This window comes from Lepidochelys olivacea (genome assembly GCF_965140295.1).
Source record: "Lepidochelys olivacea isolate rLepOli2 genome assembly, chromosome: 11".
NCBI classification, from domain to species: domain Eukaryota; kingdom Metazoa; phylum Chordata; order Testudines; family Cheloniidae; genus Lepidochelys; species Lepidochelys olivacea.
In genome coordinates, this window is record NC_140421.1 from 13,468,133 (window position 1) to 13,494,329 (window position 26,197).

At 41.5% G+C, this 26,197-nt stretch overlaps 1 protein-coding gene across 1 annotated transcript; it reads left to right on the forward strand.

Annotated features, from left to right (window-relative positions):
• Nucleotides 1-1,064: 1,064 nt before the first annotated feature.
• LOC311528413 (glycerol-3-phosphate dehydrogenase 1-like protein) lies at nucleotides 1,065-24,576 on the forward strand. Its single transcript, XM_084643416.1, has 8 exons — nucleotides 1,065-1,442; nucleotides 8,743-8,920; nucleotides 12,259-12,399; nucleotides 13,255-13,393; nucleotides 15,470-15,582; nucleotides 17,165-17,398; nucleotides 18,002-18,108; nucleotides 21,543-24,576. The coding sequence occupies exons 1-8, from the start codon at nucleotides 1,402-1,404 to the stop codon at nucleotides 21,637-21,639; spliced, it is 1,050 nt and encodes a 349-aa protein (XP_084499542.1). The 5' UTR covers nucleotides 1,065-1,401; the 3' UTR covers nucleotides 21,640-24,576.
• The last annotated feature ends 1,621 nt before the right edge of the window (nucleotides 24,577-26,197 follow it).

Below are 26,197 nucleotides of genomic sequence, written 5' to 3' on the forward strand. Positions count from 1 at the left end.
AGAACACTGGGAAATATGAAAAGTCATGGAGATGACAGAGAGGGAGAGAGAGAGAGAGAGACAGGATGAAGCAGAGAGCTTGCAGGAGTCAGCGAATGACAAAGCACGTGAGGGAGAGACAGGTGGGTGCAGGAGGTTCGAGAGGTAACTGTGTGGCAATTTTAGGCAAGGTCACAGGTGGTCATGACATAAAGGCACTATTGGGTAGACTAGGGGACTTGTTCTGGATGCCTGGGCTCTGCCACTGCCTCCGCATGCCCAACCTTCAACAAGTCACCGAATCGTTCGGTGCCTCAGTTTCCCTACCTAGAAAATGAAGATGACGCTGACCCACTGTATAATGGGGGTTACAAGACTAAGGCATTGTTTACATGGGAAAGTTTTCTGGCATAATTTAAGGTATGAATTTAAACAGCTATACCAGTGGGTGGTCTTAGTCTAATATAACAGTGGCTTTTCTTGGTTTCGCTTACCTTGCTTGGGAAAGGTTTTATGCTAACAGTAAAAAAGCCACTCTTATCCAGGAGTATGTCCCCACGGCGGGTTATAGGGATACAGCTCTCCATGTATAACTATAGTGGTAGACCCTTCCTGTTTAGACAAGGCCTGTCTTAAGGGATGGCTCTTCTAGAGGGCTTTGTGCCCCCTGCCTAAGAGAGGCTGTGGGCATGCAAAGAAAGGGCGTTACAAATACTTTGCAGCGGGGTTGCAGCCCCGTCGGTCCCAGGCTATCATAACACTATCTTCTGCCCTTCGCCTGGGCTTTACAGCGCCTCTTGTCCTGTCTCCGCCATTTCGGGTGATCGCTCCGGCGCCTGCCCATAACGGGGCTCGGGGAGGCGGAGTTAGGCGTGGACTTTAATCCTGGATTTTGCTGAACGTAACCCCGTGAGACCCGTGCTGTGGTGGCGCACTGTGGATGGGGTAGCGAAGATGTTCAGCCATGAAAGGGTTAAGCAGGGAGGGTCCCGTCCCCCCCCGGGTGGGCGGCACACGGCACCTGCTTTGCACGGTGGCGTTTCGAACTTGTGACCTTTGCCTTCCTCCAGCCCCTGCCTTTCCCTCCCTTCCCGCCCAGCCCCGGGGACAAAGGTAGGCGCCGCCTCGGCAGCACGCCGCCCGGTCGCTCACTGGCCCCTGCTCTCTCCCATTGGTCTCCAGGGGCAGCATCCTTCGGCGGACACCTGGGGGAGCAGCCGGCGAGCGGGAGCTGAGGGCGCGGGCGGGACTCGCACGCTGGGGAGTGTTCAAAGCTCCCTCCCCCGGCCACACACACTGACAGGCGGAAGATTGGGCAACTTGGAGGCACCAAGCTGCTGCTGCTGCTGCTGCGCAACTGGTTTTCTGGTCGGTGACATCGGAGACAAGCAGCAGCCCCTGCCCCAGGGCGCGTGAGCCACCATGCCTCCTCTGAAAGTCTGCATCGTGGGGTCTGGGAACTGGTGAGTGCCGCCTGGAGCCCGGGACCTGTGGTGGGGCCGCGCGGGGCTCTAGCTTTGCACCGGGATCTCGGTGCTGTCCGTAGCGCTCAGCTGGGCTCTGTCTCTTGGGGCTGGAAGGGAGAGGGGATTGCAGCGCAGGGGTAGCTGAGAGCGCCTCTCTCTTCCTTGGAGGGCGCGGGCCGAGGAGCAGAGACTTCAGTGCTTTGAGACTCTTTCAGCTGCAAGAGAGATTTTGTCTATTGGCTGGGGCCTGGGGGGGCCAGGGAGCTCAGTCCGTTACAGCCAGGCTGCAGCGAACTCAGCCCCTTCTCCCAGGCAATCCGCAGCCAGCTCCTGCCTCCCACTTCCGACTCCCCTTCTCAGGCAGCAGAAGCGAATGATTGTGTTTTTACACAAAACCGAGCAATTTTAGTCACCGCAAAAAAGTGGCACCCGAGATGGTTTTATTGGGGTGTAGGTACCGGCCGGCAGCATATTTAAGCAATTTCTACCTTTGCAAAACCACATACTGCCCCATGCTAATGTGAGTCCGGATTAACTCCACTGAAGTCAGTGCAGCTAGTCCTGAAGCAGAAGCCTGTAGCAGAGCAAAAATTTGGATGTATTTAAAAGTCTGTCACATGGCAGACAGGTGGCTGCTCCTGTAAAATGCATACTGAAACCTAAAGGTAGAAAGTGACTACTCTGAGCCTTTGGTGGAGAGGCAAGAGGAGGAGGATTCCATGGAGGTCCAGGAGAGTCTGTAGTGTCTTACATGTGCCCCAGTCCCCAGACTGACTGTGAAATAACCTCATGCTCACCCATCTTCACATGTACTCTTCTTTTTGTAACTTTCAGGTAATGAACTGCCACTGAATGCAGATTAAATTTCTCCCGCTTTGATAGTTAGTATTGTTACCTCTGCCTGGAAATGGCAAGTACATGCAATTTGCTAGAGGGATAGCCAGCTTCTCTACTCTCCCTTTGGCTTTGGTAAACAGTTCTTTCTCTCCTCAGTTGAAGGATCGGTGTTTTTTTGGTTTTTTGGGCTATATTCCTCAGTAAACTATTGCAGGGATCCAGCTATATTCCTCAGTAAATTATTGCAGGGATCCTTATGTCTCCTACTGAAAGAGAACATGAGGGTCCTGATTCTACAGCTATTATACAACACAATACTTCCATTGACTTCAGAATCTGGATCAGCATATGTGCAGAATTGGGCCTCTGTAAGGAATTATTTTGCCTTCTGTTCCCAGTGAGGGAGTTCAGTCTCTCAAAATATGTGCTCAAAATAATGAACTGGTTCTTTACACAGATTTCAAGAAGTTCTACACTAAAAAGGGACATAAATTTGAGAGCACGGTTCACAGTGGGGAAAAATGGGGATACACTACTAAGACTCCAGAAATCCCAGAATTCCAAGCTGTTCCTGCTAAAAAGATCACAGAGAAATAATGTTTAAATTTTAAATTTAAATCATTAGGTTTCAGAGTAAACATCCTGAGATGAATGGAATTTCAGGGTAGTCCTTCAGAGTTGAGTATTATTATCTGCAGACTTAGTAAGACAGCATTGGATGAGAATTCTGGTCATTATCTTCACAACCATCTTTAAACTGAAAGCTTAAATTCTGCAAAAGCTGATGGTGTCCCCAGAGAAGAGTTGAAAGATGTAGCACCCTGTACTGGCACAGTTCAAACCCTGATGGCCAGGTCTGAAATCTGATACCTCTCACTAGCATGTACACTCGTTTTAAAATATTTCTCTGCCATCCCCACACCCTGCTACTAGAGAACACAGAGTTTCTTCCATAAGGTCTTGTTTACACTGGGATTTGAAACCATGTTTTCTGAAGAACAGTGCATGTATATTCAAATGCAGATCTCTGAACTATTATCTTAATATCCAGTTTGGGCATTAGGGAAAGGAATGTCTCTCCAAGATACACATTATGTAACATCTCTATTTTAAAGGAACTCTGTCTCACCCTAGAGATGACAAGTCAGATTTTGAAAAGCGCCTGAGTAACTGAGAAGCTCAAATCCCATTTTCAGTCGATAGGATTTGGGCTCCTAAACACCTAATTCACCTTTGAAAAGGGAACAAGGTGATTTTGAAAATTTAACCCCCTGCAGCAAAACAAATTACATTGTGCATTTTAATATCGATATACGTCCCTATCCTTGTACCCCAAGGGAATAACATTGTTGCAGCTCTAACTATTGAGGGCTGCCCAGTGTTAAATTTCCAGCTCCTGGCCTAAGCAACCCAAACCACTATCTGGACACTGAGTTTGCTGCAGTTGCATACAATAGGTTTATGTGTGTCACCCTGCCCCTTTATTCACTCTAAATTCTTGTTAACTGTGGTCTATTGCACCAGACCAGACTGGAAGGCAGGAGGCCTCCGTTGCACTCACAGCACTGCCAGGAATTTAGTGGCTTGAGGCAAATCACTTTGTCACTCTGTGCCTCCAATTCTCCACCTTGGGGTTATTGATATTTACTCACCTTTGTAGCACGCTCGAATATTTATAGAGGAAAATCCCAACGTGCTAAGTATTATCAAAGCATTTTAGGGCTTGGTCCTCAGAGAAGCTGAGCACCACTTGCCTTCAATGGGAGCTGAAGGTTCTCAGCAACTTGCACGATCAGGCCATCTCATTTCATCCCCCGTCTGGCTCAGAAGGAGAGCAAAAGGTCAGTACGCCTTGTATGTGCTCCTTACATGAAGGGGCTAGGACTAACACCAGGGCAGCCTTCGTTTAACACCATACCCACACAGAGATTTAATACAGTATTTGCATTTTCCTTTGAAGTATTGTAGCACCTTTCCCAGGAATCCACTGTTCTCCAGAAAGGTGCTGATACGGTTTCATATTTCTGTGAGAATTCAGCCTTAAATGGGTCCTGGGTTTGCTACCATCATATGAGTGAATATTGTGCTACCATTCTGCTCTCCCCATTGTTGTGAATCAGGAGGATGTTGAAATGGGCAAGAACATTGCTCTGGAAAGCAGTGTGGGTGTTTCTACTTAGAGGAGTAGATTTCAGTAGGTCTCTTTCCTCTAAGTTCAGTGAACTTTGGAGTTTGCTTTCCTTCTGGACTATAAGAGCAGAGTATGACTGAACAGCATGGCATGCACACTTCTGTGTGTGTGCGATACAGATCTCCCAGTGGTTCTTTGGATTGTTTAAGCCAGGAGCTGGGTGGCTTAGGGAAGTTGCAGCTGGTGGAAACACATTTTAAAGTAGAAAAAAATCATTTTTATTTGGGGGAAAGGGTTATTTTTGAGCTTGTCAAAGTTGGAACAGTGTTTCTTTAAAAAGCAGACATAACAGTGGAATGTTTACTTCTAGCTGACTCATCTTTCCTTCAGTTGCCCTCAAACTAGATATTTAGGTAACAGTTCAGGGATCATTTCTGAGTCTCAGCAAGACAGTTGACACATGACACACATGTTTCAACGGCTTCTCCCAGCTGCCCAGTGAGTCACAGTGATCCTTATTATGCCAACAGTATCGGAAGCCTTACAGCTGATTTGATTATATAAATTACGTGCCAAACCAGAGGAGCAATAGGTTTTGTTAGTTAACAGTAATGGTTCTGCTATTTGTTTAAAAAATATAGATTAATTTCTAAATTACAGTATCTGGGGGCCTGATCCTCCAAGATGCTGAATGCCTTCCACTCCCATTGACTTCAGTAGGAGTTGGGGGTGCTCACTATTTTACAAGACTGAGCATTTATTATTAGAGGAGCAAGTGTCTATTTAATGTAGAGGGGACACACACTGTCTCTCTCTGTGCATGTGTGTGTGTGAAATGTTACTTGTCTCTCCTGTAGAAAACCTGGGTAGATTGTTCCAGTTATACCAGTATAATTAAACCTCTATAATTCCACCAGTACAACCCCATATCTGGACACATTTATTCTGGAATGAGAGTGTTTTCTTCAAGTTTAGCATAAACCACTTTCAGAGTGACATAGGCTAAACTTGAAAAAAAACACTCTTATTCCAGAATAAGTGTGTCCACCCCCATGGGGCGTTATACCCATATACCTATAAATTATAGTAGTTCAAAGCCTAGCTCCAACTGGTATAACTTCCCCAGGTAGCCAAACCCTATAGATTATAAATTGCTCAGGGCAGGGGCTGTCTTTTTGTTCTGTGTTTATACAAAGCCTCACACAATGGGGCTTTCATACATGACTCGAATTCCTGGATCCTACTGCAATACAAATTAAAGAGAAAGACACTACTCTAATATTAATGAGTCATCTGGCTCCTCTGGGGATTGACCCTGCTTCTATTGAAGTTACTGGTAGAGTTGTCACTGACTTCAGCCAGAACACTGCCACCAAAAGTTCTATGGTCCATTAATACTGAGAGCCAGCACTTGAAGCATATTACTACTATTATTCATCTATCCTGGAGGAAATTGTTTTAAGAATTAGCAGGAAAAACTATTTGTTGTTGTTGTTTTTTTTATAAATTGGGTTTCTGTCGACGCTTTAATCGGTATCTAATTAAAAAGGACAGCCTTCTATTATCCTTAATAAATTGACCTTTGGAGAATAAATGAGGTAAAATGTTGTTTATGGGGGAGTGTCCCTTGGCTTTGTTTGCATATGTGAACCTTCCCTGCCATGCTCCTATAGTCTACTAAACACTGGCTTCACAGATAAAGCAATTCTTTCCAAAGGCTGGTTAGTGCTGAACTATGAATTTCAAATAGGTTAGGTAACATAGAGCACCAGTTTTTGAACTCTTTGTTCATGTGCGAGTCTCCCATTAATTCATAGTGAGAATCTTTTCCTGCTGACTGCTGAACACTGCCTCAGATTTTTCTAAAATTGCTTAGTTAGTAACCTAGATTCCTTTGTGTTCCAGTCTTGTCAGTTTCAAAACTGTGTCCCAGCAGCACCTGGGCACATGAGCTATGAAGGCTCTGCTGGAAAAGCAGTCTGGTTCTCTGAGAGCTGCCAGTCCATCGTAAGCTATTAAACATTTTAAAGGGAGGTTATAGTGTGTGGGTGCCTATCTTTCAATTTTAAAAAATGAGCTTGGATTGCTTAAAGGCCAGAACAAGCAGTTTCTCTTAACATTTGGCACTCCTTAGCTGGTAGCCGAAATAATCAGCATCATGTTTTTATACTTCAGTAATTTTAGATTTGCATTTGTTGGCCTGATTTGCAAAGATGCCAACCATCTCTAGTTCCCATTGAAATCAACAGAAGCTGTGGATGCTCAGTAGCTTTGAAAATCAGGCCAACTTTTTATGTTACAGTAGCACCCAGAGAGGCTCCAGATGAGATCTGGGCCTCTGTATTGTACTTGATACTGAGTACGCATTTGGTAAGAGACAGTCCAGCTCCCAAGGGTTTATAAGACCGAGGAAGGATGGGAGGGAGGGGAAGAACGTTGTTATCCTCATTTTAGAGATTGGGAACAGAGAGATTAAATCATTGATCCAGGGTCCCAGAGAAAGTGCATGGCAGAACCAGGAACCCCTGATCTCCAGAGTCCAAGGCCAGTGCCTTTACCACAAAAGCAACCTTTCTCCCCAATGCATAGTCACTGTGTTCTTCCACAAACCATCGCCCTCCTTCGTATCCCATTCTAATGGGAGGAGCCAAGAACTGAACTATAAATTAGGTATAAATGTAGTATTAAATATGGTAGGCCCCATCTCTTTCACAAAGAGAATTCTTATGCCCCTTTAATGAAGATTTCCCCCTGAAATTTTTACCTATATACTTTACATTTGTGAATGGCTTACAAAAATAAACAATTGCCTTCATTATACAAGGCCTCACAACACCCCCATGGTCTTTGGGTAGCCTGGTACCACTGCGTACCTTGGCACCTGCCCTGCGCCCAGGACTCAGGCAAAATGCCCATTGACTTCAGTGGGACTTTTGAATGAATAAAGACAGTAAGATAGGGGCCCCTATTCTGTTGTTGCTTATTGAGCAAGCTGATTTAAGTCACTACTGTATTTGAGTGAAGGGAGGCAGTTACAACATGGTTTCCCTTTGTCCCAGTTGCAAAGCAGTTATGACTTGTTGTTTGGACACCATCTAATTGGACTTAACCTTGGATAAACCCAAGGTTTTATCAGTTACAGATAACTGTCTAACACACAAATTATGGTCTGTTCATGCTTCTAATTGTAGCTGTGTTGTAACTGGGTCAGGGGACAAGAGTATTGTAACCAGATCCTCTGACTCAAAAGTTGTATTTGTAGTGTGGACAGGTCCTTAAAAGTCAAAGTAGCCTCAAAATTTTAAGTTCTTTCTTAAAATTTAAAGACCACTAACCAGTATTTTCATGGTTGTCTTCTACAGTTAAATCAAGTTTTTTGTTTAATTTAAATATTTTTCCTGCGGTGTTCATAACTCAGACATGGCAGTATTGTGCTGGTGCATGAGAAAATGAAATCAGGGAAAATGACTAGTCTAATTTCACTGTCTCTGCCAGTGGTTCTGAACCTATTTACCATTGTGGGCCACATATGTGTTATGTGGGACGCATCCACACTGTCTGTATGGCCACGAGGAGGTCACATGGGCTGCAGCTGTGTGCTGATTGGGCTGCTAGCGGGCCTACTGGCTGCAGGTTGACAACCAATGGTCTAAGCTGACAGAAAAGCAAGTAAATGCACAGCATGAATGATGCAAAGTAAACTAGATGACTTCAGTTGTTTCAGGTTTTAACCATTTAAGGTCTTGTTTGTCACACTGTTAGACTTTAAGAGTGATTTTTAACCTAATAATGTCCATTGAGCTAAGTTAGACCATCACTCAGGCAGGCCCCTCCTGGAATGCAGCTATTGATAGGAAAGCTTGATACATTTCAGGTAAGATGCACAGACTTCAGTGCATCCAGATTGCTCAGCAGCATCTTCTCGCTTGAGTTACTCTACTTTTTTTTTTTTTAAAGAAGTTAAGAAAAGTATCTGAGAAACAAAAAATATTATTCGAAGTTCTAAATTAAAAACAAGATGTAACATGCTACATCATGCTTATATTTACCCTGGATTTCTGGCCACAACTGTATTTTACTTGGTATCCATTTTCTGTATATCTCTAGTGAGTATTTTCTTGACGGAGGGAAGAGCCTTGTGTTGGGCTCAGTGAGCATATAAACATGGCCATAGTTTCTGTAATGCAGGCCTTTCAATGAGGTAGGAGTATTTTGCTCAGTGCAGTTTGTGCTTCCAGTTGGAACTAAGGTTACTCAACTTTCCTAAGGAGATTGTTTCAAAATGAAAATACAGAATCCTGTCTCTAAGTATTTTACTTTGTTATACAGGGGATCTGCTATTGCAAAAATTATTGGCAAAAATATCCAGAAATCTAACAGGTTTGATCCTGTTATGAAGATGTGGGTGTTTGAAGAAATCATAAATGGGAGGAAACTCACAGAGATCATTAACAAAGATCATGAAAATGTGAAGTATCTTCCAGGACATACATTACCTAAAAATGTGGTAAGTTGGCTAAACAACGGAAATGTTCTTTCAAAGCTTTAGGATTGATGGTGGGCCAGACTGAGAATTTCACAATCCCTGGTTTGCTTTTAAAAAATACCTTAAAGTGGATTTAACACTAGAAAGAGGTAATAGGTTGACTCAGGGGAAGCTAAAGTTATTTGTTTAGACCTTAATTCTTCAAATGGAATCCCTGTTGTTTGGATCATTTACAGTTAGTCATTAAAGTATGAATTAGAGGGACTTTAATCCTGCTTTAACTGCAGACCTTATCTGTGGATTTATTATCTCATCCTACATACACATGCCAAGTATTAAGATTACTTACATCTCTTTTCTGCCCAACTTACTCTAACATTTGCATTACTTCTGAATTTGACCCACTGTTTGCATTGCTTACAAACGTTTTATCTAAAGGACAAACAACTTCAAAACAAACCAGCTATATTTGTGTTTTTGCAAAAAGAAAAGGAGTACTTGTGGCACCTTAGAGACTAACCAATTTATTTGAGCATAAGCTTTCGTGAGCTACAGCTCACTTGCATCCGATGAAGTGAGCTGTAGCTCACGAAAGCTTATGCTCAAATAAATTGGTTAGTCTCTAAGGTGCCACAAGTACTCCTTTTCTTTTTGCGAATACAGACTAACATAGCTGTTACTCTGAAATTTGTGTTTTTGTACACAAAGCCCCAGATCCTGCCCAGCTGTAAGTCAGCATATCTCCATAGCATTTATAGAGAGATGCTGATTTACACCAGCAGAGTATGTGGCCCATAGCGTCCACCCTAAACAAAATTAAGGTTGTTTTAACTCCCCCTCCCTTTCTAACTAAAAGTTCAATAGAAAAACTAACAGCTCTGGAATATAACAGCATGAATAGCATTGCTGTGATTACGTGTGTGATTTCAGAATAGAAAAACTGAGGCACTTTAATTGGTAAGGCAATAAAACCTACCAAAAGCAAAAAACTATAACTTTTACAGCCATTCGAAATGTGTGATCATACTAGATAATTTATAGCTTCATAAACTTAAAGAAACATGATCATTCTATTTATAGCTACTTAATTTAAAGCAAGGAGGGTGACATTTTGTTTGTTCAGGAGCTTGCCATATGGTCCTGTTTTGGAAAGTAAAGAAACTAGCATAGCCTTTATAGAGTAGCTTTTAATTTGTGCAAACAGAAATTAACACGCTGCAGATGAGTGGCCTCCTTGCTTAGAGTAGTTAATTTTTCTAAATTTTGTATTGTAATAGCATGTTTGCACTCCCATGACTTGAAATTGACATAGGTGGATTTGATCTCCTTGGTCCAACACCAAGCAAGACATGAACAATCTTGCTTATTTTTACAACAATGTAACAGGAGAAAAAGCCAGTTTTTTATTCCTATGCCTGTAGCAGACTCACCTTAAAACCTGACCTACACTAGAAAGTTGCACCAGCTAAACCAGCCTTTTTCCAGCACAGCTTGGCAGGTGTCCATGCTTAATTTAGTCTTTTATTGACAAAACTTTCCACTTTTTCCAGCATAGTTATTCTCCTTTTTGGAGGAACATAAGCCCTTGCTGGTATAGTTCTATCAGCACAGTGGCAGTGTTGATGCACAACCTGTACCGTATAAGCAGTCCTCCGCTTGCATTCCCATAATGCAACATACATTCCCTTCATACACACAACATACATTCTCCGGCAACACTTTTGAACTCCACTGCCCAGGGGTCACAGTGACTGGAAGTCACCCTTGCTTCTAAATGCCTTGGACTGCCTTCGCAGCCACATCTCTTCCTGTTATCTGCTAACTTTTTGCTGAAATCACGGCTCCTTGCTTTTGGTCTCATGCTGCCTGCCGGTCCAGGCTGGAGGTGCTAGATTTCCTTGCCCTGTGGGGAGAGGAGTGTGTGCAGGCTACTTTGCTCCTGCAGGAAGAATAGTTACAGTGATGTGGTGAAGCTCAGATATTTACCCCAAAGAAGAGTCCCAGAGCTGCACAAAGTGTAAGGCGCAGAGGTAATTATACCAGAAGGTGAAGAACACCACTAGGAGTTCTGGACCCACCTGCGTATCTTGTGCCTTTTATAACATGCTGGATGCTATAATCAGCAGGGACCCTGTCACCTCCACTGGAGACTCTTCACATGCTGGGGTTTGTATCACACTCATCACTGTAGAATTTAAACAATGAGTAGCTCTTCACTGCTTGGATCATAAGTATCCCAGTTCATCCTAGCTGGATAATGCTGTTGGAGAAGTGTGCATGAACAATTTGCTAGAAGGGTGTGTTTTAATTAGTTAAAAATCAGTCCTGTTTTTGATGGCTCACTTCACTCCAATATGCTCGATGACAGAGTGGAATTCCCCATTCACATTGGTCTAACTGAGTTAGGCCAGTTATTTTAAAAGAATGTGACACCTTGGCTTTGAAGGAGCTGATGTGGAGAGCTGCAGTTTGTTTAGCTATGGACCTGAAAGTGCTGTTTGATTTATGCTCAGCTTATACTATGGCACAGATGAAGGGCCCCCATCTTAGGTGAATATGTTCTCTTATTATTATCATCAATAAAGCTACTGGCAGCTGTGGCAGACTGAAATTCAGCTGCTAGCTTCCTTATAAGCCCTGGTTTTGTTGTTAATTCCAACTGGAATGGTTTACGCTTGGGACAGGGTAGGGCTTGCCAGCTCCTTGGAGTGTTTGTGTTAATTTTTTGCAAATACTAGGCCAAAATCATTATCTCCTCCAGTAAATCCTGCTTGGGCAGGATAACTATAAGAATCCCCTGGCAAAGTTTCTCCTTGATCATTCCATCAAGATGAGAGGAGTAACCCAAACATGGTAAGCCATGGGGTCTGCCCACAAACCCTGCAGATCCCCATAGATCTTGAGGCATTCACAGGTGACCAGAGTCATCTGCGGAGAGACCCTATGCCTCCACACCCTGGCAGCATGGCTCCCATGTAACTGTATTACCAGGGTTACTTGGCTGCCTTTAAGAACCACATTAAAAGGCGTGAAGGGCCTTCCCTGCTCTGAGAAGGTAATGCAGCTGTAGGGTATATTATACTTCCCCGCTCATCTCCACAGGGCTAGTATAGGACACTGGTTTAAGAAGTTAGGATATGCTGCCTTCATGGACATTTTGATCTGGAATACAATAACTGATTGCATTAAAGGTGAACGCTTTGTCATAGTATTAATTAGTTTAAGGATTCCTTTATTTTTAGTTTATGGATTCCTATTTTAATGTCGTTCTGTGACAGATTAGGTGTACAATTATTTTGTAAGTATGTTAACTCATGGTACGAGGGATGGTTAATTTTTTTCCTCACTTTCATCTTTAGGTGGCTGTAGCAGATGTCGTTGAAGCATCGGCTGGGGCAGATATTTTCATCTTTGTTATACCCCATCAATTCATTACACAAATTTGTGACCAGATTGTTGGTCACATAAAACCTGGAGCATTTGGCATTTCACTGATCAAGGTAATTTGTGATCTCCACAATCAATCTGTATGCAGTGAAGGAATAAGTATGCATTAAGGAAAACTTGGGGCTAGAAAGGCCAAAGAGCTACAGCTTTAAAGCCTTAATGCTCTATTCCATGTACTCTCCCCTTCCAGGGCTGATTCTGAAAACACAAAAACATGGACAACAACATTTATAGCTGGTTTTACAGAGAGTTAAAATGATTTGCAATTGGAATCAGGGCGGCTAAAAAGCTAAAGAAGCCGGAGACATTGTAATCTGAAAAGGAAAAAAAAAAAAAATTAGGAGGTTTTTAAAACTTGCAGTTTGCCTCCAGCTTTGATTCTACTGCTTTTTCTTTCCAATTGTTATAGAAAATGTCTCATTTAAAACATGAATTGAAGGAAATACAATTAAAATTTCAGACCTACAATTCTACAGCTGTTGCCTTTTCCCTCCCTTTTAAGATTCTGTTGCAAACAGCAACATAAGAGGAGGGAAAGCATAATGCACCTTGCCTTATTTCCTTATATGAAACAGAACCGGGGCTGGGCTGTTTCCGCTTTCCTAGAATAGGTGTTACGTTTAAATCTTGCCTAGGACATTTAAAAACATATTATATGAAAACTTAATGATTTTACAACTATGGGAAATTTAACATGTAAAGAAAAAGCAGCTTCACCATAAAGTAAAACCTTGTGACGCACTGTGGCACTGGGTCTAAGGCCTTTCATTGAAAGGTTTCCCACTAACATCGTAGGGAGAACTGCCTGCAGAGGGCTTACTGCATGAGGCCTATGTTTCACACACTGATGCTCTGTCACCCTCATTTCTTTTCTAATTACTTGACTTTGAACGTTATCGTTTAACCAGGGGGTTGACGAGGGTGCTGAAGGCTTGAAGCTCATATCAGACATCATTCGAGAGAAACTGAAGATAGAAGTCAGCGTGCTCATGGGGGCCAATATAGCCAGTGAAGTGGCTGATGAGAAGTTCTGTGAAACCACCATTGGTAATTATCATTCAGGGAGAGTTACAGTCAAGAGCTCTGATTGGTTCTACCACAAATATTCATTTCTACTTTTAGCAATCCCTAGCATAGGAATAGGACAGCATCTAAAGATAACAACGGAGTATAATGTGTAACTGAAACATGGAAGCCTTTGAAGGGTTTCTGAACAGTTTTATATATACACCACATGTTAAGCTCTGAACCCCCTTCCCTTAAAGGAATGGCCACATTTCCAACAATTCCAATGGAAACAGGATCAAACTCAAACTACTGCACGTGCTAGTAGATGCAGCTATTAGCTAATCTCGTCCATTAAAAAATTAGACTCAATTCTCCTCCTCCAAGAGTTAATGGGAGACTCCTAGTAATGTCAAAGAGATTATGTCAAGTCCTTCAGCAGCTGACATATTGCTAGGAAAGTGCAACCAGCCCCACAAACCCTCCCTCACCCCTAGTTTAAATTTCTTAACCCTCCCACCTCTTTGTAACTGAAATTGTATCACTTATTCTCTCTCTCTCACACACACACACTCACCCTTCTTACCGAAGCACAAACTGTTTCAGTGGCCTCCCTAACCTTTACCTTTTTACTCTAGCTTAAAATCTATTGTGAAAATTAAAAATGCAACTTTAATTTATTGCAGCTTGATTGGCTGTTTCAGATTGTATGTGCAAATTTCAAACTGCCCATTCCTGTGTAATGTTAATAGTGAAAACTATACCATGTTGGCAACTTTTAGACATCAGTATGAACATTAGCTGAACAGTAGTGTTGCAGTAGATCTTTCTGAAGGCTTGGAGGTGAGTTCAGCACCTTTGCTTAAGTTTTAATGATGGTTTTGAGGTTCAGAGGAGTTTGCCTCTTCGTTCTCATGCCCTTCCTCAAAGTGTTTCTGCCACTTCTGTTTGGGAGAGAACATCTAGAAGAGCTACCTTTGCTGCTAGACAGGCCAGAGAGCGGCACTTCAGAGAAACAACGTATTTCCACATGCCAACTTGCCAAGAGAGTGAGGGATCCAAATCAGGCTTTAGAGCTAGTGCTGAGCTAGAGCACTAATACCAGGGCTGCAGGATGGAAGCAGCTCAGGCTTGCTCTGATATTTAACAGCATAGGGCCTAATTGTCAGAGGGGCCGAGCACCCAGAAGTCCCGAGCACCCAGAAGTCCTACGGGAATGGGAACTGCTGTTGCTCAGCCCACTGAATATCAGGGCCACATCGCTCTTATGAAAACAAAGGCCAACACAACTTTCCAAAAGCCAAATAAAGCCTCATTCAAAGATCCCCACACAGCTTTCCCAGTAGAACTGCCATGTCCCCTTCTCCAGATGAAAGGATAGTGTTTTAATAGTCTGATACGTGACCTCAGTATGGCTGTAACACCACTTTTCTCACAGCGCCAATACTGAACATCTCTGTCTATGGATCCTCCTGGAAGTGGGAATGCATTTGGTGTTATGAGACATTTGTCCCAGTGGGTGAGCAATACTTCGCAGTGATGCTGTTTTACATTTTCAAAGCAATGTGCAAACATGAATTGATCCTGACACCACCCTGCTAATAGGTTAAGTGACTTGGCCCTAACCAAACCGTGAGTCAACAGGTGAGCCAGGATTAGAGCTAAGGAGTTTAACTCAACCCAGTGCTCAGGCTGCCGTAGCCCTTGGGCAGGGCTGTGTGAGCTGATAGCATGTGTGTGTCAATCAGTGCTTTCACTGTAAGGGACTATAAACGTACACTAGAAAACAGCACTTGGAAAGGTTTGGAATTATACAGACTAACCATGCCTGTTGGGCAGAGATGGGTGTTGGAGGCTACCTCCCTGTAACAACCTGACACGTTATTGGACGCATGTTTTGCTAATGCATTTTGATTTGTGTGGTTATACTGGCTGTCAGCTGCAAGAACTGGTATTGGTTCACAAATCCCCCTTTAATAATGTCTAGTTATACAGATTACAAAACCTAACCCCTCCCTCAGTCATCCCCCTACTTCAGTATCTTATAAACATACACGTTTTGACCACCCTATAACTTGTGTAACAAAGAATGTGTAATTCCCATCCTTCCTTCCACAGGATGCAAAAATGAAAAGCATGGGCAGATCTTTAAAGAATTAATGCAGACTCCAAATTTCAGGATTACCGTGGTGGATGACTGTGATACAGTGGAGATCTGCGGAGCCTTAAAAGTTAGTGATTCCAAACCAAATAATCTACCCTCACATGTCTAGTTTCAAGATTCCCTGGTCTACTGCTGGCTCTGCCACAAAGCTGTTAGATAGCCTTGAGCAAATCATATGGAAATATTTATGTGCCTCATAAGTGTGTTGAGGAATGATTGTTTGTAAAGCATTTCAGAACAAATTATACAAATGCTTTCCTTGTTGTAGGTATACATGCTTCTGAAAGCAGAATTTGGTCCTCAATACTTCCTTGTCTAGGTAGATTGTAAGCTCTTAGTGGTATGAATTCCTAGCATGAGTATTTGCAGAACCTAACACAATGTTACCCTGATCTTATTTGGTGCCTCAGGGCACTCCTGTAATATAAATAATCATTCAAACTACAATTAGATATACAACTTAAGTTAGATTTCTTTAACAAAGAGCTTGTTTTTTTTAAAAGAGGTGGCAAAAGGATTGATAGTCCTCTTTAAGCAAATGTTTTCTTTCCAAAGTTCAAGTAATAACTTACAAGAAAGTAACAGACTGTAAGCTCTGTGGGGCAGGAACCATGTCTCCCAGTGGTTTTGTAACACATTCAGGATTAGTCACACTCCAATCCTGATTGGGACCTCTGCATTAAACTGCAATGTAAATGAGAAATGATACTGAAATTGAAGCCTGTTCCAAGCAGCACTTGAGTTTGCTTTGAAACACATTGAAAATGCACTCCAGCATACAGCGCAGTCATGTATATTCTTATCATTCAGCTTATTCTGACAAAAAGCATTGTTGGCTTGAACTGAATTGGTGTGTGGTTTACCTACAAATAAATTAGTTATTTATACACACAAACATGTATCCCAGGCAGTTTTCAGCCACAGTGGAGTGTTTTTTGTATAGAAATAGTCCAGTCCTGGCTCCTACTGAAATGAGAATTTCAGTAGTAATGGTGTAGAGAGAAAAACTGAGGCATGAGCATTTCTGGGACTTCAAACTTAAAGGTAGCCACACTAACACCTACTACTACAATCTATAGTGAACTACACTGTCTGAATACAAAGTGTGGGATATTTTTGATTAAGTATTTGATTACGATGCCCGATGAACCTCTTTTAAACTTTTGTAAGGAGAGCAAAATGTTCCTGTAGGCATGGGCTAAGTTTGATCTAAAGAAGCATGAACTCCTGCAACCAAGGGTGGTAGAAACTGAGGCTAGGCAAAGATTCAATTAAAGGTAAGAACAGAAGGGTCACTGGATCCTGACACCAACCTGGCATCAAGGGGAAAAAAAAAGTATTTCCATATGCATTATATGGGCCAAATTTTTTAACACATTGCCCTTCATTTTGCACCCAGAAATAATTATGGGAACATTTTTTTAGGCCTTAGAAGTCCAACTAGTTGACATTTGGGAGCAATTAGACATTTAAGTGATATGAAATATGCTCACAATTATTTGGAATTGGAATACCTGAGAGCACTCACGTAAAAACAAGTTTACTTATTGTGTTCACTTACAGTTAGCATATGCTACTAAAGAACTACACGTCTTATCTAACTTGGTTTCCTTCTCTCTTTTGCACCTTTTCCATAAAACTGGTTTTAGAACATAGTAGCAGTGGGAGCTGGATTCTGCGATGGACTGGACTTTGGTGATAATACTAAAGCAGCAGTCATTCGTTTGGGCCTCATGGAGATGGTAGCCTTTGCAAAGCTGTTCTGCAGGGGTCCGGTATCAATAGCTACTTTTCTGGAGAGCTGCGGTGTTGCTGATCTAATCACTACATGCTACGGAGGACGCAACAGGAAAGTAGCAGAAGCCTTTGTGCGGACAGGAAAAGTAAGAAGCATTTTTGAGGCATCATAAGCCCATGTGTTAATAAATTGTGTTTTACACACACATCAACAGTCATCTTCCTGATGAAAGGATAACACTGGCTCTACGATCTAAGAGAGGAGGATTCAGAAGTGACTCTTAGTCTTTGCAGTTGGCAAGGAGAGTGTTTCAGGGAATGGTGTAGCACATATTATTCCAAGCACTTCCCAAGAGTTGAAAGCTTTAGGCTGAACAAAGATGGACTAAAATAAATTGGAAGGAGAGAGAATAGTATCCCACAATTCTAGAATAAGTGAAAATTCTCTTCCTGCTTGGAACAGCACATCCAGTGCTGCTTCCTTCTGCTTTTAAAAACAACGGTTATATAATATGGACTGTATGCCTCAGCCATGGCTTAGGGACCCGAGAAAGAATCTGTTCAAGCCTCCCACTACCTTCTGTTCGTTAATCATTTGGCCTATAACAAAAGTACAAGGCAGGCGTAGGCTGCAGTTTAATCACTGGATTCTTTTGTCTAACATCTCAGAAGCTTTCTACTTGAAACGCTCTGTTCTGTTATGCACCTTCCTTTTATTCTGTTTGTGAGATTGCTGTCATTTCTTCTAGTCAATTGAGGAGCTGGAAAAAGAGATGCTGAATGGACAAAAGCTACAAGGTCCTCAGACTTCAGCTGAGGTCTATAAGATGCTGAAACAGAAAAACATGGTTGATAAGTAAGTAGTTTGATTTTTTGAATATCAAGCTGACAGACTTGTTATGAGCAAAAATTATTAGTTCACAACTGTTTAAAAGGTCTTTATGAAACTAGTATATAGTCTGTCCATGTCCATAAGGACAAGTGTCCACATCAAGGCACCATCACTGTTCACATTAGCCTGCATGCTTATTGGCAGTATCAACAGAACAGACCAAAGGCTGAATGGTATGCAGAACGAACTACTTCACCTAACAATGGTCCTTTCTAAAAAAAGGAAAGTTTGCGATGCAGTGATGGAGGCAGCCTGGGTACCTGGTCTGTAGATAAATAAGGATTTCATGCTCTGCTATCACTGTTACACCTTTCACTGATACTAGCTACAATATGAACTTTAACTAGTGCCTTCTCTTAGTATGCTATACAGGATAATCTTTTTAAGCAAAGATTGTGTGCTGAAAAATTTCTATGCACTAGGAGCATTTTAGTGGCACACAGGGATGTTATTGGAGTACAGAGCCATTTAAAGTTTCCTTAATGACCTGAAAAATCAAAAAGGAATCCTACAGAAAGTGGAAACATGGATAAATTGCTAAGGAGTACAAAAGAACAGTAAGTGTGTATGGACAATGAGAAAGGATAAGGCATAAAATGAGTTATCTAGCAAGGGGCATAAAAGGCAAGAAGTTCTTTAAATACACTAGGATCAAGAGAAAGATGAAGGAAAGTGTATGCCCTCTATTTAGATGGGAAGAAGAGCTAATAACTGATGACATCAAGAAGGCTGAGGTGTTTAATGCCTATTGGACTACAGTCTTCACTAAAAAGGTTAATGACCAGATACTCACAGTATTAACAAGGGGAAGGAAAACAGTCCAAAATAGGGAAAACAGGTTAGATTAGAGAATATTTAAATAAGAGGTATTCAAGTCAGCAAGGATTGATGAAATTCATCCTAGGGTACTTAACGAACCAGCTGAAGCAATCTTGGAACCAATAGCAATTATCTTTGAGTACTCCTGGAGGACTGGTGGGGTCTCAGAGGACTGGAGCAGGACAAACATAGTATCTATCTTTAAAAAGGGGAACAAAGACGACCTGGGAAATTATAGATCAGTCAGATTAACATTGATACCAAAATACTAGAATTATTAGACAATCAGTTTGTAAACACTTAGAGGATAATAGGTTTATAAGGAATAGCCAGCATAGATTTGTCAAGAACAAATAAACTCACCTCATCTCCTTCTTTGACAGGGATACTGGCCTAGTGGATGGGGAAGGAAGCAGTAGATGTGATATCTTGATTTTAGGAAGGCTTTTGATATAATCTCACATGACATTCTTAAACAAATGGGGGGAAAATTGTCTAGATGAAATTACTGTGAGGTGGGTGCACAGTGTGTTGAAAGACCATGCTCAGAGAGGAGTGATCAAGTATTCGTTGTCAGTCTGGAAGGGCATATCTAGTGGGGTCCCACAGTGCTCAGTCCTGAGCCTGGAATTATTCAATGTTTTAGTTGGGTGGAGTTGCAAATGCTTCGGAGGACAGGATTAGGATTCAAAATAACTGACCAATTAGAGAACCGGTCTGAAATCAACAAGATAAAATTCAATAAAGACAAATGCAGAATAATTCACATATGAAGGGAAAATGCAGATGTGCAACTACACCATGGGGACTAAATGGCCAGGTATAGTACTGTTGAAAAAGATCTGGGGGTTATCATAGAATATCAGGGTTGGAAGGGACCTTAGGAGGTCATCTAGTCCAACCCCCTGCTCAAAGCAGGACCAATCCCCAATTTTTGCCCCAGATCCCTAAACGGCCCCCTCAAGGATTGAACTCACAACCCTGGGTTTAGCAAGCCAATGCTCAAACCACTGAGCTATCCCTCCTCATCACAAATTGAGTATGAGTCAACAATGTGATGCAGTTTCAAAAAAGGCTAATATTCTGGGGTATATTATCAGGAGTGTCATATATAAGACATGGGAGGTAATTGTCCTTCTATACTGGGCACTGGTGAGGCCTCAGCTGGAGTAGTGGGTCCAGTTCTGGGTGCCACACTTTAAGAAACGTGGACAATTTGGAGACAGAGTCTATAGGAGAGCAACAAATATGATAAAGGGTTTAGAAAACCTGATTTTGGAGGACAGGTTAAAAAAATGGGCATGTTTAGTTTTGAGAAGACTTAAGTCTTCAAATATGTTAAGGGCTGTCATAAAGAGCACTGATCAGTTGTTCTACGTGTCCTTGCAGGTAGGACAAGAAGTAATGGGCTTAGTCTGCAGCCAGGGAGCTTTAGGTTAGATATTAGGAAAAACTTTTTAGCTATAAAGATAGTTAAGCTCTGGAATAGGCATCCAAGGGAGGCTGTGGAATCCCCATCATAGAAAGTGTTTAAGAACAGGTGGACAAACACCTGTCGGATGGTCTAGGTTTACTTGGTCCTGCCTCAGCCCAAGAGGCTGGACTTGCTGACACCTCAAAGTCCATTCAAGCCCCACATTTTTATGATTCTATATATGCCCTTGAGATTACAAATGAAAAATTTGAATTAAAATTAGCCTTTGCCTCTGTTTCAACTTGCATGGTGAAAGTAGATGAGTCTTTCAGGTTCTCTTACACTATCACACAGCTGCAGTATTTAGGGTGGAAGCACTAAGGATGCATTTAAAAAACCTCATCCATTGGAATTGTAATAATTATGGAAAAATTTCTGTTGGGTTTAGATTTCATAAAAGCTTGTTTTGACAGAACCTATAATTGACCAGACAGTGCCCCTTGAATGATATTCTAAATTATACAATTATTTTCAAATCAATTCCATTCTCTCATTCTTGACTGTACAATTATCTAACTTAAAAGGCAATCAGTAAAAGGAAAAAAAAATGTTTTTATGCTATGTAAGGAAAAACCATGTGAGGTTCAGTTCTGCATGCTTTTACCTTAGAAATATCAGGAATATCACTTCTTGTCTTTCCTGGAAGACTCCTTGGGAGGAGTAGGGAGCAAAAAAAAAAGAGCTTTTCAAGTCCTTAATTGAAAGCATGGGTTGTTGAGTTTTTTCCATACAGCTTTCTCCCACCTGTTTGTCAGGCATTAATGTTAAATAGGCATACACCTTCCCTACCTCAAGATAAACAGTAACATCCTTTCCTCAATTTCATTCTCCTTGTACTCGATGTCTTAATCATACAACTAGCTCTCTAGTTATCCAGACAATTTCTGGAAAAAACACAAGATAGGCTTAAAATTTTGAGAGAAGAGGAAATTGTGAAAGGAGGAGAAAAAAGCAGAATGAAAACCCTTCAAACTTTGTTTTACATCCTAAAGCAGAAAAAGGCGGCACTTTTCCCACAGCCCCCATTTTCATAGGTGTCAAGAATATTGGAGCTGTTTGCATAAAGTAAACTTTCAAAACCACTTTAATTTCATCCTTCTTTTAGGTTTCCATTGTTCTCCACTGTCTACCAAATCTGCTATGAGGGTAGGTTGGTCCAGGAATTCATCTCTTGTCTACAGAATCATCCACAACACACATAAGAATTTCATGTGGCTCATCCGGATGTGGATTCATCTCTTCTGGGCTTCTCTACTTGGTAGTAAACAAAAGCAGCCAAATAAGTCACGTGGCACATAACTCTTCTTGTAAAGACAATGTAGAATTTTTTTTTGTACCGTCAGCCTGAATATTTCAGTATCTCCAAGGAAGTAGGATGGATACAGGATTTAATAGCCTTAATATGGGTTTGACTTTGGTTGGTCTTTTCAGAATCAGCCCTAGGAGAATTCTTTTCTTTCCTGTTGCTTGTAAGTAAGGCTAAGATTTTTGTCATGAATATTTTTAGTAAAAGTCAGACAGGTCATGGGCAAAACAGAGAAATTCATGGAAGCCATGACCTGTCCATGACTTTTACTAAAAATATCCCTGACAAAATGGGGATCTTCAGATCCCCATACTGTGGGGCAGTGGTGCAGACGCTAGGAGCTGCCTGCAGCAGTTGGTGGCTGTAGGGTACCCCTGCTGCCTGCAGCTCCTGGTGTACCCCAGGTGCCAGCAGCTTGAGTTTCCCACTGAAGCCCAGAGCTGCCCACCACCCACAGTGTTTGAGAGCTTGAGGGTTCCCCTTGGCCTGCAACGGCAGGGAGCTCGGGGGTTCCCCCCCAGCCCTGGCCTGAAGCGGGGGGGCTCCCCTCACATACACCCCAGCACCTGGAAGCTGCAGGGTTTACCCCACCAGCTGGGGTGGCAGGGAGCTCAGGGCTCCTCTGCCACAGCACATCAAGAGCTCTGGTTCCCCCATTGCAATGTCTGCGGAGGCTGGGAGCTTGGGGGTTTTCCTGCCACTGCCAGCAGGGAGCTTGTTCCCCAGCCCGCAGTGGCAGGGAGTTCCGGCAGGGTACTGGCTGCCTGCAGTGGCTTGGTGCTCCAAGGGCCTCCAGAGGTAGCGGAGGTATCCTGCAACTCCCTGTGCCAGCAGGCGGTGGGGACTCTGCAGCTCCCAATCACCGCAGGCTGAAGTCACAGATTCCATGACCTCCATGACTAAATCGGAGCCTTAATTATAAGCAGTCCCCAAACACATTTGCCCCGCACCCGCGTCAAATCTAATTCTTGTGCAACTTATCACTTTGCCCACTAATATTTCTCATACAGAAACAGTGCAAAGATGCATGTAATTTGGATAAAAACACTTGGAAAATAAAATCAAAATTAGTTAACTTTTCCTTAAGAAAAGACTACTTCACTGTTGTTAAGTCGACAAACATGGGCTTATACGGTTCCCCTAAAATACAGTTGCGTTTCAAAAGCAAGGTGTCAATACAATTTCTTGCTCAATTTGACAGGTTTCAGAGCGGTAGCCATGTTAGTCTATATCAGCAAAAAAGAACGAGGAGTACTTGTGGCACCTTAGACTAAAATTTATTTGAGCATAAGCTTTTGTGGGCTAAACCCCACTTCATCAGATGTATTCAGTGGAAAATACAGTAGGAAGATAGACACACACAAAATGAAAAAATGGGTGTTGCCATACCCACTATTATCTCCTGCTGCTAATAGCTCACCTTAACTGATCACTCTCATTACAGTGGGTATGGCAACACACATTTTTTTCATGTTCTCTACCGTATTTTCCACTGCATGCATCCAATGAAGTGGGTTTTAGCCCACGAAAGCTTATGCTCAAATACATTTGTTAGTCTCTAAGGTGCCATAAGTACTCCTCATTCTTTTTATTCAATTTGATTTCCTAATAGAAAACTCTTGTGGAAAAGGGTAATTGTTACTCTATTCAAATATGACTGACTGTTCAGTAGACACAAACAAAGCAGTTTACTATAATGAAAATCTTACCTCTGAAGCTCCCAAGTGTCCTGCTGAGGGATTTTCATTAATTTCTTTTTTTAAAGTACAAGGATTTTGGAGGGACTAAATAACACTGCAAAATGCATCTGTTTAGCATCAGTATTTCTCAACAATTGATGCCTAGTAATTACCATTAGTCAAGATAGTAAAATATATCTAAGATTGATAATTAGGGTCCAAGCTTCACCCTGATGTATACCATGTGCAATGTTGTTGATTTCAATGGGTTACAAGCGTGCAAAGAGGGGTAGAATTTGGACAGTGAAGTTAAAGCCCTTGATGCTTCATTGCTACACATGCACCAAATAATTGCTATAAACGCAGACTTCCTATGTAAGCACATTGGTGAATGAGTATGCTGCATTTTAACTCCAGGCAGGAGGTTCCATTAGAGGCCAGTGCAACTTCATGCATCATCCAGTAGACAGCAAGCATTGCAGCTACACCCCTACTGCTTTTAGAGATTAAGCTAGCCATTTCCATCATGCAGTCTACACTCAAAAACATCTACATCACTTCTGAATCTCAAATGACACCCATGCTGACTCACAAACCAATATTTTAATTTTGCTACAGTTGGCAGCCAGATAAGGCTGTAATTTAACTTTTTGAACACCGTTTTATAACTGTTTGGGTAACTTTGCATACTTGGCTTTTAACCCTGGAAAACATCTATGAATGAATTGTGGTACTTTTTGTATTCCTATCCTTCTGAAAAGATACGTACATTAAGAAAGGATGTAACCTACTCTTTGCACAAAATTGCCTCTATTTCGCAGTCATGCTAGGGCATAAGTTACTGTTTTATAAATTCTCTGTACAAAGACTGAAGTAAAAGATTTTTACATTAGAAAGATTTTTCTTCCACATTTTACAAGAACCCTGTTACATCCTTGACACTGATTTGTTCAGATTAAAAATATAGAAACATGGGAAAAAAACCAAAAATCTCAGCCTTAAAAATGACCAGGAAACAGCCACACAACTCCCATCCACTTCAATGGAAACTGCATGCCTAAATCCCCTACACAGCTTTGAAAACTTCAACTTATGTCTTTTTGGGGTTGAATGTAAATGTGTTGCATGATTTTTAAATGGAAATTACAATCATGGGTTTGAAGTTTTGGGCCCTTTCTTTGCTCCCCTTAGTCAAGCCAAACTCCATTTGAAGTCATTTTAATATTATGTAGCATTTTCAGGTTTAGCCAATGTTTATCAAGTATGAGTTCATATAAGTATAAAGGAATTTAACTCTGCTAAATTTATAAATATTTGCTGTAATTTCATTCTTCAAAGGCACTGTTAAAATAATGGACAATTCTAATACATAAATTACTTTTTGATTGTGTTTAGTGTTTGAATTTAGAACGTGTGTCATTCTCAGAGAAGGGCAAGACTGAGATACAATTTTCTAGACAGGTGTTTATTGACATACAAGGATTTGTTTCATTTTAAGATGGCAGTACCTAACACTTTGAAACAAAAACTTCCACTCGCAACAGCACAAACAAAAGTTAGCCCTTAATCCTCAATTCCAATCACAAAAAAACAATGTAAAACGTACTGTATATTTATATTCTGTACTAAAATAGGAAACACATACTCAAGGTCACAGTCAGTTCTCATCCAAAATAATTCTTTTTTCAGAATAAGCTTTATTTTTCAAAAAGGTGACATTTTTACACATAGGCCCAATACTATATACACCACACAAACATACCACTCAGTGTATGCACACGAACCCTAACCTTGCAAAGCGATATATACATACAGACTCTTGCACCCACAACATCCCATCCATCTCATTTTGCAGAGTCAGGGCCTTATCCTGCTCAGCCACAGTTCACCAACTTGACATAAATATGAACTGGAAAAGAACGACATATACCTCTCCAGCTGCACTGAGATACATTAGTGTAGAAAAACTTTCAGGACAAAAAATATTTGAAAATAGGCACTGTCCCTCCTAAATAAGGACAGTTGACACAGGATTTTAGATTAGATATTTGTTCCTAGTTTACTAGTGCACATCAAAAAGATAAACTACATTGTACCAGCCGCCAAGTAAGACACTGGAGCTAAATTCTCCTTAGATACCTGCAATGGATCCAGACTCCGAAGTCCCAGGAGTCAGCTCATTTAGGAGAGCAGAACACTGAAGTAACAGAACTGCCTGGTTGTTTGGAGCATTTTGCTCATTGCATACAATTTGTCTGACCAAGAACTATCCTCTCTCCCTGTAATTCTTTGAGACCACTGCCACTATTGTGTTCCTCAAATCTAGGTCACCTGAACTTTCCGTTACCATTTTAGATTAAAACTAGGGGAAAAATTGTGAAACACCTTTGAGAAATGAGAGTTTTTTTCCCTATAAGCAAACACGTAGTGTTTTACAAAATAAATATTCTATATATTATATAAATCAAGAAAATACAGCTATAGCAAGTCAAGTAACTTATTTGCTAGTCCAGGAAGAAAGCTGGAAATAATACACACACGATGCAATAATAAGTACATCACAGAATAAGTGCAACTAGGAAACTAGAGTAGCTTCCTACAGGTTATTTTAGAAAAATAACACTGACAATTTCGTTAGGTAGACAACACTTAAGGCTGCCTAAATGATTGTTTAAACTAGGACTTTCAGCTGCATATTCTGAAATGGCTTATGCTTCCTATTCTAATTCTGCTCTTAAAAACCTGAGATGTTTTTACTTATTCAGCTTGAGATTT

What these genes read in the sequence shown, in the direction of transcription:
- LOC311528413 (XM_084643416.1), top strand. Translation starts at nt 1,402, where the DNA reads ATGCCTCCTCTGAAAGTCTGCATCGTGGGGTCTGGGAACTG. An exon ending in ATCGTGGGGTCTGGGAACTG is followed by an intron (nt 1,443 to 8,742) that starts GTGAGTGCCGCC and finishes TTTGTTATACAG; the next exon opens with GGGATCTGCTATTGCAAAAA. An exon ending in CAGAAAAACATGGTTGATAA is followed by an intron (nt 18,109 to 21,542) that starts GTAAGTAGTTTG and finishes TCCTTCTTTTAG; the next exon opens with GTTTCCATTGTTCTCCACTG.